Consider the following 18,476-nt stretch of genomic DNA (forward strand, 5'->3'; position numbering starts at 1 on the left):
ACACCTCTTTAATTGGGTGTATCAATTGCAAAATAGCTCTAACACAGATCAGCGCACTAAGGAGCTATTGGAGATGGCAGACGCAGTTAATCATGAGTCATGAAACAGCTAAAAGACCCGACATGCCGCATGTTTCATCACTTCCTGTGACTTCATCCGGATGAAGTCACAGGAAGTGACGAAACATGCGGCATTTCGGGTCTTTTAGCTGTTTCATGACTCATGATTAACTGCGTCTGCCATCTCCAATAGCTCCTTAGTGCGCTGATCTGTGTTAGAGCTATTTTGCAATTGATACACCCAATTAAAGAGGTGTTAGTGCTGCCACAGGGCGGCACTCGTTACTCACTACCAAGACAGCGTACTTGTTTTAAATACTACTGATACCACCGTGCATATGTGTCTATGCTGTCTTGTATAGTTACAGCTGCTCTGACTATCTTTGTCCCGCATGGTATGCCATATTTCCTCACTGCAGCAGGGTACGAGCAAGCAGCTCTGTGGCCATACGGGCATTACTTTACCCGATTCAATATCACCAATCAGCCCAGTACTACGCTTACTACCTTCACTACTCTTGTAACTATAGGTGCACAGCACCCTCGTACCTGCGCCCATACCAGTGGACATATTAATAGAGCAAATACATTTTCTGATGCATGCACGCACTGATATACTAAGCACACACGTCCCGCAAATCACTGGGTTTTGGCTAAAAGGTGATCTGTAGTGATCCAGAGGCACAGCGCACTGTGTGTCACTATGTACAATCACTGCTAAACGTTTTTAGCACATACCAAGTACAGCTAAACCCCGTTATAACGCGGGTCTCGGGGTCCACCCCGAGACCACCGCGTTACTAACGGGGTCGCGAGAAAAAAAAATGGCCGCCGCGCTTTAGCGCATATTCATCCCGCGGGACAGGAGATGGGAGCGGGCATGTCCCTCCGCTCCCCGCTTCCCCCTGTCACCGCGGGACAGGCCGCGGGGCAGGAGATGGGAGCGGGGATGTCCCTCCTGTCCCCGCTTCCCCCTGTCACCGCGGGAACTGGCAGGCAACATCCACTCCTCACGAGCCGCACGGCGCATGCGCATGCGCACGGCGAACGTGAGGGGTGCCTGCATAAGTGTGCTGCTTTTGGAGACAGGTAAGCAGTCTCCGGAAGACCGCTAACCCCCCCCCCCCCACCGCAGCACAGGGCCCTCGCGTGTGTGTAAGTGTCTGTGAGTGTGTGTAAGTGTCTGAGTGTGTGTGTAAGTAAGTGTAAGAGCCGGAGCGGGAGGTGGGAGGTTTGACAGGGAGGGGGGGCGTGGCTTGAGCGGAGGGACCCGCTACTCTCCCCCCCCTCCCTCCACGGACTGCAGGAGGGAGCTGCTACTCTCCCCCCCCCCCCCTCCCTACACGGACTGCAGGAGGGAGCTGCTACTCTCCCCCCCCTCCCCGGACTGCAGGAGGGACCAGGTATGTAGAACTTAAGCATGGTAAAAAGGCCTCGCTTTAATATGCTAACACTATGTGCAACGTGTGGGGTATTTAACAACAAATGACAATCTTGCTGACATGTAATCTATCTTTGGTACAGAAATCTGCCTAGCCTCATTGCCAAGATGATCATCTTCATCTTTTGGTAACACAAGTGCTGTTCATTTCTATGGGTCCCTCCCTCCACTGGCTGCAGGAGGGACCCGCTACTCTCCCCCCCCCTCCCTCCACGGACTCGGGCTGGAGCACTCATACATACACACATACACACACACACACACACACACACAGGCACTCACGCACTCATACACACACACGCGCGCACACACATGCAGGCACTCACGCACTCACACACACACACACACAGACAGGCACTCGCACTCACACACACAGACCGCTAACCCCCCCCCCCGCCGCAGTACAGGGCCCGCCGTAGCCGCAGCGCAGCGCAGGGCCCCACCACCCCCCCAACCCCCACAGCACAATGACTTCCCACCCCCTTAACTTTGTGAAACAAAAGTCACAAGACAGGCAAAATACATCTGTTAAAGTGCAGTTGTCTGTTTATTTCTATATAATAATTTTGTGCAGTGTGCAGTGTGTGTGCAGTGTGTCAGTGTGTGCAGTGTGTGCAGTGTGAGCAATGAGCAGTGTGTGTGCAGTGTGCAGTGTGTGTGCAGTGTGTGTGCAGTGTGTCAGTGTGTGCAGTGTGAGCAATGAGCAGTGTGTGTGCAGTGTGCAGTGTGTGTGCAGTGTGTCAGTGTGTGCAGTGTCAGCAATGAGCAGTGTGTGTGCAGTGTGTGTGCAGTGTGCAGTGTGTGTGCAGTGTGTCCAATGAGCAGTGTGTGTGCAGTGTGCAGTGTGTGTGCAGTGTGTCCAATGAGCAGTGTGTGTGCAGTGTGTGTGCAGTGTGTCAGTGTGTGCAGTGTGAGCAATGAGCAGTGTGTGTGCAGTGTGCAGTGTGTGTGCAGTGTGTCAGTGTGTGCAGTGTGTGTGCAGTGTGTGTGCAGTGTGTGTGCAGTGTGAGCAATGAGCAGTGTGTGTGCAGTGTGTCAGTGTGTGCAGTGTGAGCAATGAGCAGTGTGTGTGCAGTGTGCAGTGTGTGTGCAGTGTGCAGTGTGTGTGCAGTGTGTCAGTGTGAGCAATGAGCAGTGAGTGTGCAGTGTGTGTGCAGTGTGGCAGTGTGAGCAATGAGCAGTGTGTGTGCAGTGAGTGTGTGCAAAAAAAAAATGTAAAAAAAAAATTTTAAATTTTTTTTTTTTTTTTTTTTTTTTAAAAACGGGAGCCACGGGAAAACCGCGTTATAACCGAATCGCGGTATAACGAGGCGCGTTATAACGGGGTTTAGCTGTACTCCCTTTGCCCGTTCCTCACCTAAAACGGGCCGTCCAGACAGTTACCTTCTCGCACTGTTCCGGCGCATGCGCAATGCGTACACAAACAGATACGTAATTATTTAACTTACATGACGCATGCGCAGTATGCACATCGCGTGGATATGCTCCATGGATGTATTGCAAGTCTTGGTATAGCCTAAATCTACGAATTTGTCACAGACAGAATTAGTGGGAGCACATTGTAACGCCAGACGCAGTTTGGATAGACCAACAGTAGTCTAATCATTCAGTATATAGCACAGCACTATATACAGTTTTATATATACACCATTACATGGATATTTAATAAAGTTATTTTTATACAACACATCCACCCCTGACCGTCTTTATATTCAGGTCTGCAGTGCGCCTATTTAAAGGGGATCCTTTTTGGTGTGCCACTCTTGGTGCACATTTCTTGTCTATCTAGCCTATCCCCAGGCTGCACGCCTCTACCAACTAGGGGTCTGAGCGAGGTCTCTCTCTATAGTTTTTCCTATGGGACTAGCAACTGCCTTTTGCCTTACATCAGAGTGCTGACTGCTTGTTTTATGTTATATATATATATATATATATATATATATATATATATATATATATACACGTGTGTGTGTGTATATATCTATATATATATGTGTGTGTGTGTGTGTGTGTGTGTGTGTGTGTGTGTGTATATATCTGTGTGTGTGTATATATATCTGTGTGTGTGTATATATCTGTGTGTGTGTATATCTGTGTGTGTATCTGTGTGTGTGTATATATATATCTGTGTGTGTGTGTATATGTGTGTGTGTATATATGTGTGTGTGTGTGTGTGTGTGTGTGTGTGTGTGTGGAGCCGCCTGCACGGATCTCCTGCCTTTCCTCCCTCCCCCCCCAGTCACTCACATCCGTCGCTGCCTCTGTCTCTCCACTGTGTGTGTGTATCCGTGTGTGTCTGAGAGAATGTGAGTGTGTGTCTGTGAGAGTGTGTGTGTCCTGAGAGTGTGTGTCCTGAGAGAGTGTGTGTGTCCTGAGAGATTGTGTATGTCCTGAGAGAGTGTGTGTGTCCTGAGAGTGTGTCCTGAGAGAGTGTGTGTGTCCTGAGAGTGTGTGTGTCCTGAGAGTGTGTCCTGAGAGAGTGTGTGTGTCCTGAGAGTGTGTGTGTCCTGAGAGAGTGTGTGTGTCCTGAGAGATTGTATGTGTCCTGAGAGAGTGTGTGTGTCCTGAGAGAGTGTGTGTGTGTACTGAGTGTGTGTGAGGTCTGAGAGTGTGTGTGTGTGAGGTCTGAGAGTGTGTGTGTGAGGTCTGAGAGTGTGTGTGTGAGGTCTGAGAGTGTGTGTGAGGTCAGAGTGTGTGTGAGGTCTGAGAGTGTGTGTGAGGTCTAAGAGTGTGTGTGAGGTCTGAGAGTGTGTGTGAGGTCTGAGAGTGTGTGTGAGGTCTGAGAGTGTGTGTGAGGTCTGAGAGTGTGTTTGAGGTCTAAGAGTGTGTGTGTGAGGTCTGAGAGTGTGTGTGAGGTCAGAGTGTGTGTGAGGTCTGAGAGTGTGTGTGAGGTCTAAGAGTGTGTGTGAGGTCTGAGAGTGTGTGTGAGGTCTGAGAGTGTGTGTGAGGTCTGAGAGTGTGTGTGAGGTCTGAGAGTGTGTGTGAGGTCTAAGAGTGTGTGTGAGGTCTGAGAGTGTGTGTGAGGTCTGAGAGTGTGTGTGAGGTCTGAGAGTGTGTGTGAGGTCTGAGAGTGTGTGTGTGAGGTCTGAGAGTGTGTGTGAGGTCTGAGAGAGTGTGTGAGGTCTGAGAGTGCGTGTGAGGTCTGAGAGTGCGTGTGAGGTCTGAGAGTGCGTGTGAAGTCTGAGAATGCATGTGAGGTATGAGAGTGCGTGTGAGGTCTGAGAGTGCGTGTGAGGTCTGAGAGTGCGTGTGAGGTCTGAGAGTGCGTGTGAGGTCTGAGAGTGCGTGTGAGGTCTGAGAGTGCGTGTGAGGTCTGAGAGTGCGTGTGAGGTCTGAGAGTGCGTGTGGGGTCTGAGAGTGCATGTGAGGTCTGAGAGTGTGTGTGAGGTCTGAGAGTGTGTGTGAGGTCTGAGTGTGTGTGTGAGGTCTGAGAGTGTGTGTGAGAGTGTGTGAGGTCTGAGAGAGAGAGTCTGAGTGAGTGTGAGAGAGAGAGAGACAGTGTGTGTGAGAGAGACACCAACTGTGCACTGCATCTGTTAGGTATGTATATACAACTTTGTTTTTACTTTGGGCGCCGCGGAAAAATCCTGATCGCCTTGGGGAGCCTTGAAAAAATTCTGATCGCCTTGGGGAGCCTTGAACCGAAAAAGTTTGGGAACCACTGGTATATAGAAACAGCTCATCTCCTATTCCTACTTCTGAATTCATTTTTAAACTTGGTATTTCACCTCTGTTAGCCTATAATTTTATAGATGTAAAAAAGACGTCTAAAATATGTTTTAATTGTTACTGAGTATAATATACTGTTTGAAGGTGCTGACCATTTTCTCTTTTGGTCTATTTATCATTACTACCCCTTTGTGTGTGGTTACCATCACTATAATATATTGGCTGTGTGAGGGCTCCCTCTCCCAGACGAAGCGCTATCATAGCGTGAAACGCGTAGAGGAGGAGGCTGTGTTGCAGTCTGCTGTTTTTAGTGTGTGTTCAATAAAGCTTTTTGTACTTCCGGAGTTGGAGTTAGACTTGCAATTTGCTGTGGCACCGGATTACCTCTCCCTCCCTCTCTGTGGGGCCTATTCATAAAGCCGTAATAAGTGGTTTTAAGTGTGATAAATGCCCTTATAGCGCGATACTGCCTGCTGCGCGATTCACATAGCAGTGATAACAGTGCAGTATCGCTCTACAATGGTTTTTATCACACATAAACAGTCAGTGAAAAAAGAGACCGGATTAACACAGCACTGGTCCCTGCAGTCCCATTCAGTTTGAATGGGACTGCAGGGACCCCTTCCGCTCTGTTAATCCTATGGGCCATTAAGAATCTCAAAGAAATGTTGAGGCATTTACTATAAGACTGCCCCAGAATCTCCCAGAATTTCCCAGGTACAAATGTTCTAATATTCGTGGCTGCATCTGTACCCTTGACAACATGCCAGGATGAAGGCTGTCCTCATCCTCATCACCGTCCTTGTCCTCCGTTGCCAGAAATAATGCAATAAAAAAAACTATCTAATGGCCCTTAACCCCTTAATCACCTTAGCGGTTAGTAACCACTATAGTAATTAAGGGGTTAACCCACCCTACCCGGGAACACAACCCCCACCCTCCACCCCCCTACCCATTGATTGGCACAGTGTTAAAGCATGCCCATATAATATGGGCATACTTTGCCACTATAGCAATAAATGGGGAAGAAAAATGATAACCATATAATAACTGCAACGGTGATTAAGAGGTTAGGGGCCATTAGATTGTATTATTTATTGTATTCTTTCTGGCAACGGAGCAAATGGACCTGCAGTATGCTGATGAGGATGCCCTTCATGATGGCAAGGGTAAGTTGAACATTTTATTTACTTTATTTATGCTGGCTGGCTAATGTTTGATTTTATAATGGGCAAATGAGCTATTATCCATATCTGGATAATAGTAACTTTGTCTATTACTGTACTGTATGTATTGGCGGGGGGGTTGTATTTATTGCAATGTTTTTAAAAAAATGCCACAGGATTCCCACGGGGACAACCCGAGGGCCCCCAGACACCCACAGGGACAACCAGAGGGCCCCAAGACACCCACGGGACCCCCACGGCCTCTGTCATCAATCCTGTGCAGAAAAAAATAAAACTGTTTTTATGTGGGGGCACAGGGGGTGGATGGGTTGTGTATTGGTGGTTAGTACATATTGTAATGTTTATAGGGGGGATAGGGGGTGAGTGAAGGACCAAGTACCTGCTTCACTCACCCCCTCTGCCCTCAATAAACCTGCTATTGTGCCATAACCCCTTCATTACCTTTGCGGCTATCCGCTAAAGTAATGAAGCTGCTTTAATGTAATTTTATTAATAGTGTGCGAGAGCAGGGGGACTCCTGAGCTGAAGTGCTTTGATTTATGCCTCAGCGACCCACTGCTTCCCGAGTTACAGGCCCTGGTATGGGGCATTGGGTACCATTTTTAAATCATCCGCGTCACGTGACCGGGGGATTTAAATAATGAAGGAGATACCAGCAACCCATATCTGGGCCTGTAACTCAGGAATCAGGGGATCCCTGAGGCTAAAATCAATGTGGTTCATCTCAGGAGACCCCTTGCTCCTGCACACTATTAATAAAAATTACATTAAAGCAGCTTCAGTACAATAGTAAATAGCCGCTACAGTAACAAATGTGTTCAATTTTTTATTTGGGTTTTAATACAAGTGTATTGTAGCAGGGGGTCTCCGGAGCAGAACAGTGTTGCTTTGAGGTCCGGGGACCTCCTGATTCCCGATATACAGGCCTCGTTGTGGGGTGCCGGTATCTCCTATGCATTTAAATGTTCTGCGTCACGTGACCGTGGGAATAAAATGCATAGGAGATACCATCATCCCATAACGAGGCCTGTATCTCGGGAAGCAGGGGGTCCCCGGACCTCAAATCAACAATGTTCTGCTCCGGAGACCCCATGCTACAATACACTAGTATTACATTTTATATTAAAAAATGTTGATCTCTGGCGAGATTTGCGCAGGGAGAGGTGGCTCTCTCTCTGCAGCAGAAAGAAAATCGCCGGGTAAGCCCTTTTCAGAGAGGCGATCACCAGTTTTGCAAATGTTGCTATCACAGGTATTCTGGGCTTTATGCATACCGTGATAGTAACGCTGTCAAAACTGGCGATTTAAACAACGCAGCGATTTTTTTTTCGGTACTTAGTGCATAGACCAATTGTAGGACGCAAAAGCACTGATTTATCACTGCTTTGTGAATAGGCCCCTGTGTGTGTTATAACTAGTATTAACCTCAGGGAAAATAAGAGTCTGTTACTGTTTAAGGTAATGTCACATTTTGAGCCCTGCTTTAATAAAGCTCTACAGATCTAGCATCCGGTAAGAAGTGTTTATGTTTATATGGAAGTTCTGATTCTCAAAGACAAATATATTTGAGCCCTCGATGGTGTTGATGCCGCTTCCCAATCCTAGAGAAGAGGTCACCTCCATCATAATAATGGGACTAAAATCTTCTGTAGCAAACGAAAGCAGCTTGAATTAGTGTCTTACCCTTTACTTGTGCATCAACTGCCAAGAGAGTGTGTGCACATAATTTGGCAAAGGTATAATGTGCAATGTAAAATAAAGTGAAACAAATCCTGTGGATTATCTCTCACAATCACTTTTTACATACTACAGTATCATTTTTAAATTTTTTTTTTTTTTTAGAGCTTTTCTTTTTCTATTCTACTTTTGGCCATTTTGCTTTGAGGCAAAATAATAATAATAAACCTTGCACTATTCATGTAATTACTTAAAGCATAATCTGTGTTAAGTAAATGTCACTAGACCTGAAAGAATCTGAGTTATGCAGATAGTAAATCATTGATAAATAACAGGATAACCTAAGTAATGGCCTGTGTTAGGTAAATTACACTAGTTAGGATGATATATATGTTAAGAATCTTAGTTATGTTGACAACGTGTCATGCATCAACCACAGAAAAATGATAGAACATGAGAAGTAGGCATAATGGTACACTAAATGTTGAGGAATCTGAACCTAAAATTACTCTTGAATTTTATGTTCCTGACACTACAGTGGCGGCCGCCCTGAGTCTAATGCGGCCGCCACCGCGGGTAATTTAAAACCCCGTTGAGACGCAGGCTTTTTTTTTTTCTTTCGCCGCGCGGCCAATCTCGGCGGCGAAAGAAAAAAGGTGAGGAAAAATGCGGTTAAGCTGTAGATTAAGCTTGGCCGCAGCAATATAAACCACATTGCCTTTTACATTCGAAAACTATAATCGCACACACTTCATTGTTTCCATCTGTTTCTGCATTTCCCGTGAACGTTCAAATAATATTATAATGTCCCAAAGAAGGTGGCGTAGGATGTGTACGATAGTTGTGAGTTGGTCATGTCAGACCAGCCATGGATTCCCAAGCAAGAGTAGGCAGGAAGAAAATAACTATATCTGGGAGGAGATGATCATTTTGTTTGCCATATTCCTTTGTTTAAAGGTGAATTATTTATTGTATTTTAGATATGAAATAATTAGCTTTGTTTAAGTTTCTGGCACCTTTTCACATGGAGTTAGACAATTCAAGACAGATATATATGTAGTCATGCAGCCCCTGGTACTAATTTCTCTGCCTAACACGCAAGTCCTGGTAGCAGTGCAGGCAGTGTTACGGTTACATCTGCCCTTGCTGTAGTAAGTAGCTCCCTTGAGTGACAGGGGGTTGGCTTATGGCCTGGGTACTGCCCATACAGAAAAAAACAGAGAACAGAAACCTAGAATGGGCACTCAGAACATCTATTGGGTGATAAATGAAAGGGTTAAAACATAATACTTTATTAGCCACTTAAAATAATGGGGAGTAAAACGAGTATTAAACGCTGAGATCCTAAAATATGAACATTCTGTGTAAAGTTCTGGTGACAAAAAGGAGCTGCCTTTCCAAATTTAGTGAGTTTGGAAGTGTGGAGCCAGGGCTCTGTTTTACCTTACTTCCCCTCCCTCAGGGGAGTGGGATCTTTAACCCCATACTCCACCAGGGAGTGTGGGAGACAGGGATAGACCTTTGGGGCCTCAAGCCCAGGGGGTTGAGTCCAGGGACAAAGAGAAGAGCAAGGTGCAAGGTGACACTCCGCTGGGTTATGTAGGGTCCAGTGGGGGATAATCTCTCTTGCTGTCAGAGAAGATTGATTGTGTGTGTGTGTTGTCATTGAATGCAGCGGTGCTCAAACTGGGGGGCGTACACTCTCCAAAGCTTGGCGCTTGGGGAGACAAACAAAATTGACTTTGAGCGTGCACAGCAGCAGTCAATGCACACAGACACACACACAAATAGCCCCGATCCACGCCCTCCCATTTCATGGATGAAAAGGGGGGCTCAGAATAAAAAAGTTTGCTCACCCCTGATCTATAACATACTTAATATATTTCAGCCATTTGTCCTGTGAAAAAAAACACAAACACAGTGTATATTCAAAGTTTCATTTGTATTGAAGCAATAGTATCAAATACTGTAGATGTAATGAGGAAGGAATATGCCAACAGATGAAAAGAGCCATATCTTTTTTCTGAGTTTTTTCCTTTTCCATACTGTAGCTATGTAAAAAAATTAATACCTGATACATTTCTGCTAAACTAAATGACTACACACTGTTATTAAAGGAAAACCTTATCAATAATTATATCATTTTATTGGCCAAAATTATGCATCTCATTGATTTGTCTTAAAATCAACTTTTACATATGAACATGCTACTACTGTAATTACTCAACAAAGAAAACTTACCCTTCCTGCATAATGCAAAACAGTGAAGGTGGGGATCTGATCCCTGGATGTGACATTGCCATTTCCATCTTTTACAGATGAGTACACAGTATTGGTATTTGATGTTTCCAAAATTGACTGAAGGCGTTTGGAGATATTTTGCTCCATTGCATGAATTGACTGACTTTCTTCATCTAGCACAGTCATAAATCCCAGTGGCTTCTGAAATGAAAAATTACTTTGTATTATGCTGATCTACTATTTATGATGCAATGTTCTACTGTTTTTGACTAATATCAAAAGCATGACAATCCTACTTTATGTCGTCATGACATTTCAATTCAGTGTTTGTATGCACACTTTATACATGATTTCAGCATTTCTATGGAGAATGACGACAAGAAAAGCCGGACGAGGACAGGACTTCAATCTCAAGATGAAATAAAAGCAATCTATCGTGGGTTAAAATGTTAGGAACGGTCTAAAATCAATATACATTAATATATTGATGCTTGTAAGAGTTAACTATTAACGATATATATCTATATCTATATCTATCTATATATATATATATATATATATATATATATATATATATATAGATACATATAGATACTGTATATATCTCTAGATATATATATCTATATATATCTATATGTATATATCTATATATATATATATATATATATATATAGATATATATATATAGATATATATAGATATATACATATAGATATATATCTATATATATATATATATATAGATATAAACCATACGACACCATTTGAAGCACGAGATCAGGAGACAGCACTCTGGTAAGTTTGATCACAAGTTTTTGTATTGAAAAAGACACATAAACCGACGTTTCGGTCCCCCAGTTGGACCTTTCTCAAGGTATATATATATATATACATATATACATATATATATATATATATATATATATATATATATATATATATATATATATATATATATACAGTATATATATATATATATATATATATATAACACACACACATATATTACTGTATATCAATCAACCAATGGCACCTGGTCCTCTTAAGTAGCATCTATATGTATAACAGTTAACTCAGCTGTCTCATTTTGTCTGCATCACAGATTTTGCAAATCTTTAGGCGTTATCAGGTTTTATAAGGAAAAAGTAAAAATACTATTTACATGTAGTAATGAACAGAAATTACACATTCATATTTGTATATCAAGAATGAGAAGTACCTGAAAGAAAAAATCTAGCACTGTTGCATGGTTGCCAGGACAATATATGGTTTCCATGGAAACTCCCTCTTGAGCACATTCTGTTTGCTCTTGTAGAAAGAGCACTTCATTGATATACTGGTGGATCTTTTCGTTGGTCAGATTAATGCACAGCTGTTTGGAAGAATATTTGACACGCTTAGGGATAAAGTCAATACTATAATATAACAAACAACAAATGAAAAAAAAAACATTTTAAATATTGGAAGTACATGTGAAAATATTAAGTAGTGCTTGAATTTGTTCACAGATGTAAATAAATTTCCTGCTAACCTTACATAGTAACGTAGTAGATGAGGTTGAAAAAAGCCATGTGTCCATCAAGTTAAACCTACAGTATTCTAAATTTAGACGACAGATACTTTATTCTATAGCCGTTCTTACAGTATATTTATACAGAGGAAGGCAAACAAAAACCCCAGTGACATATCTTCCAATGATATCTAATAAGGGAAAAATAAATTCCTTCCTGACTCGAATAATTAACAATCAGTTTACTCCCTGGATAAACATCCTTCCCATGTATACTTATTTGGTATATCCCTGTGTACCTTTATATTCTAAAAAGATGACTAACCTTTTTTTGAACAAATCTATTGTATCTGCCATCACAGTCTCCATGGGTAATGAATTCCACATTTTAACTGCCCTTACTGTAAAGAACCCTTTCTTTTGTTGCTGGTGAAATCTCCATTCCTCCAACCTTAAGAGATGTCCCCAATTCCTTTGTACTGCCCTTAGGATGAATTGTTCTTCTCAAATCTCCTTGTCCTGTCCCCGAATATATTTGTATATAGTTATATCCCCTTTTAGACGCCTTGTTTCTAATGTAAATATATCTAATTTAGCTAGCCTCTCCTCATAAGTTAGATTGTCTATCCCCTTAATTAATTTGGTGGCTCTTCTCTGCACTCTCTCTAGTTCCATAATGTCTTTTCTAAGGAGTGGTGCCTACAATTGTACTCCATATTCAAGGTATGTCTTACTAATTCTTTAAAAAGGAGCATAATTATGTTTATTTACCTTCCATCCATTGCCCGTTTAATGCAAGATAAGATCTTGTTTGCCTTTGCAGCTACTACATGACTTTGGGCACTATTGCTAAGCCACTATTTGGGTCGGGATGCTCCGGCACGAACTATGCACTACGGCTGGTCACCGTCCCTCTTCGGAGGGAAAAACGACAGGGTGATTAAGCTCTGGCTGAAAACCAAAAGACTTGGGGGCCTATTCTAGTAGCCATCATAACCCACTTATCAAGGCTTTTAAGCTGTTATTGGCCAGAAATGCCTACAGCGATTCAGAAAGCCTTGATAAGTGGGTGGCAAGCAACCCCCCCGCAAAGCCTAAACACCCACCAAGGGCAAAATACCACCTTCACCCATCCTCACTACCCACAATAAACATTCAAAAACTCAACAACCCTACTACCCACCTCCTCTTCTCCCAACGACCCCCCCCCAACACATACAGTACAATAATTGGCAAAATAACTATTATCACATATGGATAATAACTAATTTGCCCATTCTAATGTAACCCCCTTTCCCTATGCCTAAGGGAAACCATGGGTGATTATGCGTGCTGCTGTTACCTGTGAGGCTCACAGGAGGCCAAAGGCTCTGCTCCTGGGGAGCCTGGGATGATATATCTCACGGTACAGCGCCTCCAACTACTGTATGAGGATCACAGCGTAAGCACGATTACTCTGCATAGGAACCAATAACTACTATACAACTTGGTATAATGTAACTGTGTTACTGTATCACAGTGTAACAAGGATAGCAATATACATATATCCCTTCAATACAACACAATAGCATCAATGGTGGTCCCCCAAAGTACTGAGGGTGCCATGGGCACCTAGAACCCCGGTGTCCGCAGACAATCCTACCCAAATGTAAATTAGAGCTACCCCCTGAGAGTGTAGGTGCACAGTGGTACCTTCCTGGTCAACGGTCCTGACCAGGGAACACTTGTTAGGCAAAGTTAGATCAGGTCCCTCCAACATAAATCCCCACACACCTTATGTCCAGGCTGTGCACGCAGTGCAGTCTCTGGCCGGAGGGTCTTACTTCTGGCTGACACGTGCGGCTCCACTTGAGGGGTGTAGGTCACCGCACAGACATACGTCCGACGGCGCAGTGGGTTGCAGTTGTGCTTGGGTGTCCCTATCTAGGGCCTTCCCTAAAATACTGCACTCAAGGGTGATCAGAGCCTAACTGATGCCTTGGGGTAAAGTTCTGGGGTTTACTAGCTCCCTGGACGCATCTGTCCCCTTTGCTGGCTCCGTGCTGACTCATTCGTGGGCTCACCGTCCGCGGAGGATATCCTGCTCCAAAAGGCTGCAGGCATCCCATTGGCTGGGACAGCCCATGTGTCCAGTCCCCCCCAAGGATTCTGGGACTTGTAGTCCCGCTTCATTACATGTGGAGCCATTCCAAGATAGCCACCGCAACTTTCTCACCAGGCTTCTGGGAGTTGTAGTTCCGCAATTCCCAAAATGGCCACTGCAAATTACTCTTGGGCTGCTGGAGGAGCGGAGCAGTACCCCCTCACACCGGAGGTAAGGAAGGGGGACCCCGCTACTTCCTCCCCCTGGTGGAGACTTCAACTGCCCACTTGAGAAACGTTATACTACACATACTTAATATAATGGAAAATACATACAATATATAACTTAATTCAGTAAAAGTATCTAAACAATGTTAAATATTTCAGTCAGAACCGTCATTATAGATACAAACCTGCTCCGAGACCACTGCTGAGACTCATAAAGGGGTGTCTCTATTGAATCATACACCACTCTCGATAGAGGACATCTCACTCTCTGAATCCAACGACTTTCTTATTCAGCAACTCCTTGGTTTGAGAGGCTACCATCGTCTTGGGACCTAGGGTCCAGAGGTCGGCTTCTTGAAGCCACTGGAGATGGCATATGAATGTCAGGACCATTACCTGATTCTTCCTCTGGTACTGCCCACCAGTCTCCATTTGTATTGGAAGAAGTTCCTTCCATTGGATCCTCATTCTCTCCATTTAAGGGATCCAGAATCCCACTGGGGGTCTTCCTGTCCCATTGGGGACATTATGGCCAGCAGATAGAGATTATTTTCCACCACTTGAGGGATTGGTAGCAGATGGGTCTAATGCCATACCTTTACTCTGCCCTCCGAATCATTGATGCGATAGACAGGTAGCCCAGGCATCTGTGACACCACTTCGAAGGGAGCCTCTCGCCATCGGTCAGCCAACTTGTGCTTACCCGGTATTCCCAGGTTCCACAAGAGAACCTTATCTCCAGGCCTAAGTTCCAGATAGCATCCTTTGCAGTCATATCTCCTCTTGTTTTTTTGGTTCAATTTGGCGGTGGCTTCTTCCGTCAACTGATACACCCTATGGAGGTTGTCTTCCAGTCCTTTTACATACTGATAGTGGGTGATGTTTGGCACCCCATCGGTGCACTCTTAGACGGATGTCCACTGGTAGCGTAGCCTGGCCTCTCTGCCGAACATCATGAAGTAGGGTGAGAACCCAGTGGACTCATGCTTCATACAGTTGTAGGCATGTACCAAGGGCTCTACATGTTTGCTCCACCCAGCCTTCTCTGCATCCCGTAGGGTACCTAGCATGTCTAGCAAGGTCTGGTTGAATCGCTCCGGAAGGTCATCTCCTTCAGGATGATATGGGGTTGTATGGGACTTCTTAATATTTAGTAGCTTCAGTAGCTCCTTGATCAGTTTTCTCTCGAAGTCACATCCCTGATCTGAGGGCATCCAGTTTGGTAGACCATAATGGACGAAGTAACTTTCCAACAGTACCTTGGCCACCATGATGGCCTTTTAATCTTTGGTGGGGAAAGCTTGGGCATATCGAGTATAATGATCAGTTATCATGAGAACATTCCCGATGCCCCATGAGTCTGGTTCGATACATAGGAAGTCCATACAGACTAGGTCCATGGGACCAGAGTTCTTCAGGTGGCCCATTGGGGCTGCATGTGTAGGCAGTGTCTTCAGCTGTATGCACTGAAAGCATCTCCAGCAATGGTGTTCCAGTGATTCCCCCATATTGGGCCAGAAGAATCGGTCTCTTATGAGTCTGAAGGTCTTGCCCACTCCCAAGTGCCCGTGGTCATCATGTAGGGATCTTAGAACCTGGTACTGCAATCTTTTTGGCAGAACTAATTGCCTCATACAGTATCTGGGTGATTGAGATAGGGGATGACTCAATAGAGGAGGTCATTGTCAATTTGAAACTTGTCTCACTCCCTCATGAGGATACCGACCATATCTGCGGGAGCACACTTCATTAAGGAGGGAATCTTCCCTTGGATGGCCCGACATAGGGCTCCAGCTACAGGATCTCGTCTCTGAGCCATAACAAGCTCTTTCCATCTCATTATGGAGTCTTACTATAAGGGCTGGCGACGGAGTAAATTGTTTAGTTTTTCAGTGACGTTGCATCGCCGTTGCGGGCACTATAAGCGCAGCCTTAGTCTAATTTTTATTTGTATTGGGGGCGTATTTTTTTTTTTTTAACTTTTTTTTTTTTTTTGTAACTTAGATTTTATTGCATTGTTCCAAACAAGTGATACAGAATACAGTATACATTACATTCATTTTTAGTGTTAATCTCCGCTATAGACAGTACCGTATGTCAGCTCGTGAGACATATCCCGGTTTTTCGGGCCCTACTCGACCGGATTGTTTTGGGTGGACTAGCAATAAAGATAATAACATAATTCACATAGTACGATTAATTCAAATTGACAAACACAAAATCAATAAAGAAAAATAAGTAAATAAAGAAATAAAGAAAAAAAAAAAAAAAAAAAAAAAAGGAGGTGGGTAGGAAGGGAGTAAGGGGTGGCGCGGCCGGAAGAGGAGCATCGACTCGTGCTAGGTCTCTTCACCGATCCTAGTAAGGTTCTTTGTGGGTTGCGTCCTCTCCAGTTTAACACCTCTGTAGGCGTTCTGTCTATTTGTCTGTGTAGTCGTCGTGAGCTGAGTTTCCGCTCCTAAAGGAGAACGCACCTGCATCTATCACAGCCAGATTGTGTTCCTCTCAACCCCGGGGATATCCGTCTGCGCCAGCCAAGGCGTCCATACTTTGAGATAATTGGTGCCAGTGTCGTTAACTAGACTCGTCAACTTTTCCATCTGGCAGATAAACCACAATCGATTTCGAATCTTTGGGATACTTGGAATTTCGGGGCGTTTCCATAGTGCTGCGATCTCGCTCCGTGTGGCTATTGCAAAATGTGCTATTAGTTTATTGTTTGCTTTGGACAGGCCCGTTAGTGGTCTATTCAAGAGGAATAGCCATGGGTCTGGGGGAATAGTGAGGTCGAAGACCCTCTGTAACCAATGTCTAATTTCTTCCCATAGTGGGGAGATCCGTGGGCAAGACCACAGCATATGTAACAGATCGGCCGATCCTCCGCACTGCCGGGGGCATAGTGAGGAGGATCCAGGCACGAACTTGGCTAATTTCATTGGGGTGAGGTACCACCGCATTAGGACCTTATATGCGTTCTCCTTTAGTGCGGTACATATGGAGCTTTTTGCCGTGGCCAGATATATAGCATTCCACTCGTCGTCTTCTAATGTCTCTCCCAGGTCTCTTTCCCATTGGGTTCTAAATGACGGTGGCTGCTGTCTAGAGCTCGCAGAATCAACTACTTCCTTGTACAATTGTGATGTGAGTCCCTTTGTGTCGGTCTCTGCCAGACAGAGCTTTTCGAATGACGTCAGGGGGGGGTATGGGGCAAATTTGTTATAAAATGCTCGGAGCTGGAGGTACCTAAAAAATTCTGAGTGGTGTATATCTTTTTCTTCTCTGACGTGATCAAACGTTTTAATCTTGCTATTGTAACCCTCCAGATCTTTAATTCGTATATAACCTTTTTGTTTCCAAATTGATGCATCTCCCTCCAGAAGGCCAGGAGCGAACTTGGGATTGTTCCAAATTGGGGACATCGAAGAATTACTCGTTGTGAGAGAGTATTTAGTCTTATTAGCCTCCCAGATAGACAACAAGTTGGTCATTGAGGAAAGCGGCATGTCAGCAGATCGTCGTGCTGTTTTAGGTAGCCAAATCAAGTTGCGTATTTTTAAAGGAGCGCAGGCAGCACTCTATAATTCCACCCACCGTTTTAAATGTGGACTGGATTGCCATTGAACAATTTGGCTTAATTGAGCCGCTTTGTAATATGAGAGCAGGCAGGGTACCGCTAGGCCCCCTGCTAGGACAGATCTTTCAATATTTAATTTGTTGACTCTCGGTTTTTTCCCTCCCCAGATAAATTTAGAGATTGCAGACTGAAGTGAGAGCAAATCCTTCAGTCTGAGTGGCACTGGTAACGTCTGGAAAAGGTATAGGATACGGGGGAGTAGGTTCATTTTGACGCTATGTATCCTACCTATCCAGGATATTCCTATAGAGGACCATTTATGGAGGTCAGCTATCAACGTCCGAATTAGGTTGGGGTAATTTGCATTGTAGATGTCTTTGGTGTTCTTGGCTATGTGAACTCCTAGATATTTTATGTATTTCTGTTGCCAGTGGAAGTTAAAATTCAGTTGCAATAACTTCTCTACGTGTCTAGGGAGATTGATGTTGAGGGCTTCAGATTTAGCTTGATTTATTTTAAATCCCGAAATGCTCGTAGAATCTGTCCAATAAATCCAATAGGTTTGGCAAGGAGGTGAGGGGCTTTGAGATAATTAGTAGGATATCATCTGCGTACAGGGCCGCTTTATGTGTTTGAGAATATACGTTTAACCCTGAGATGTCCGGGTTGCCTCTAATTTGCGCCGCCAGTGGTTCTATACATAGAGCGAACAGGAGAGGGGATAATGGGCATCCCTGTCTCGTGCCACTCTTAATTTGAAAGGGGAGAGATGGAAAGCCCTGGTGTATTACCCTGGCGGTAGGTGTATT

At 44.3% G+C, this 18,476-nt stretch overlaps 1 protein-coding gene across 6 annotated transcripts in view; it reads right to left on the minus strand.

Moving 5' to 3' along the window:
* The window catches only part of MYO16 (myosin XVI), a 539,667-nt gene that overhangs the window by 172,122 nt on the left and 349,069 nt on the right, over positions 1–18,476 (minus strand). For all 6 annotated transcript variants that reach the window (XM_075590716.1, XM_075590715.1, XM_075590717.1 and 3 more), the window contains 2 exons: positions 11,493–11,645; positions 10,275–10,475 (listed from right to left, as the gene is read on the minus strand). In XM_075590716.1, the coding sequence (XP_075446831.1) occupies positions 10,275–10,475; positions 11,493–11,645 (354 nt within the window). The remainder of the gene's footprint in view (positions 1–10,274; positions 10,476–11,492; positions 11,646–18,476) is intronic.

This window comes from Ascaphus truei, chromosome 3, assembly GCF_040206685.1.
Source record: "Ascaphus truei isolate aAscTru1 chromosome 3, aAscTru1.hap1, whole genome shotgun sequence".
Classification (NCBI taxonomy): Eukaryota; Metazoa; Chordata; class Amphibia; order Anura; family Ascaphidae; genus Ascaphus; species Ascaphus truei.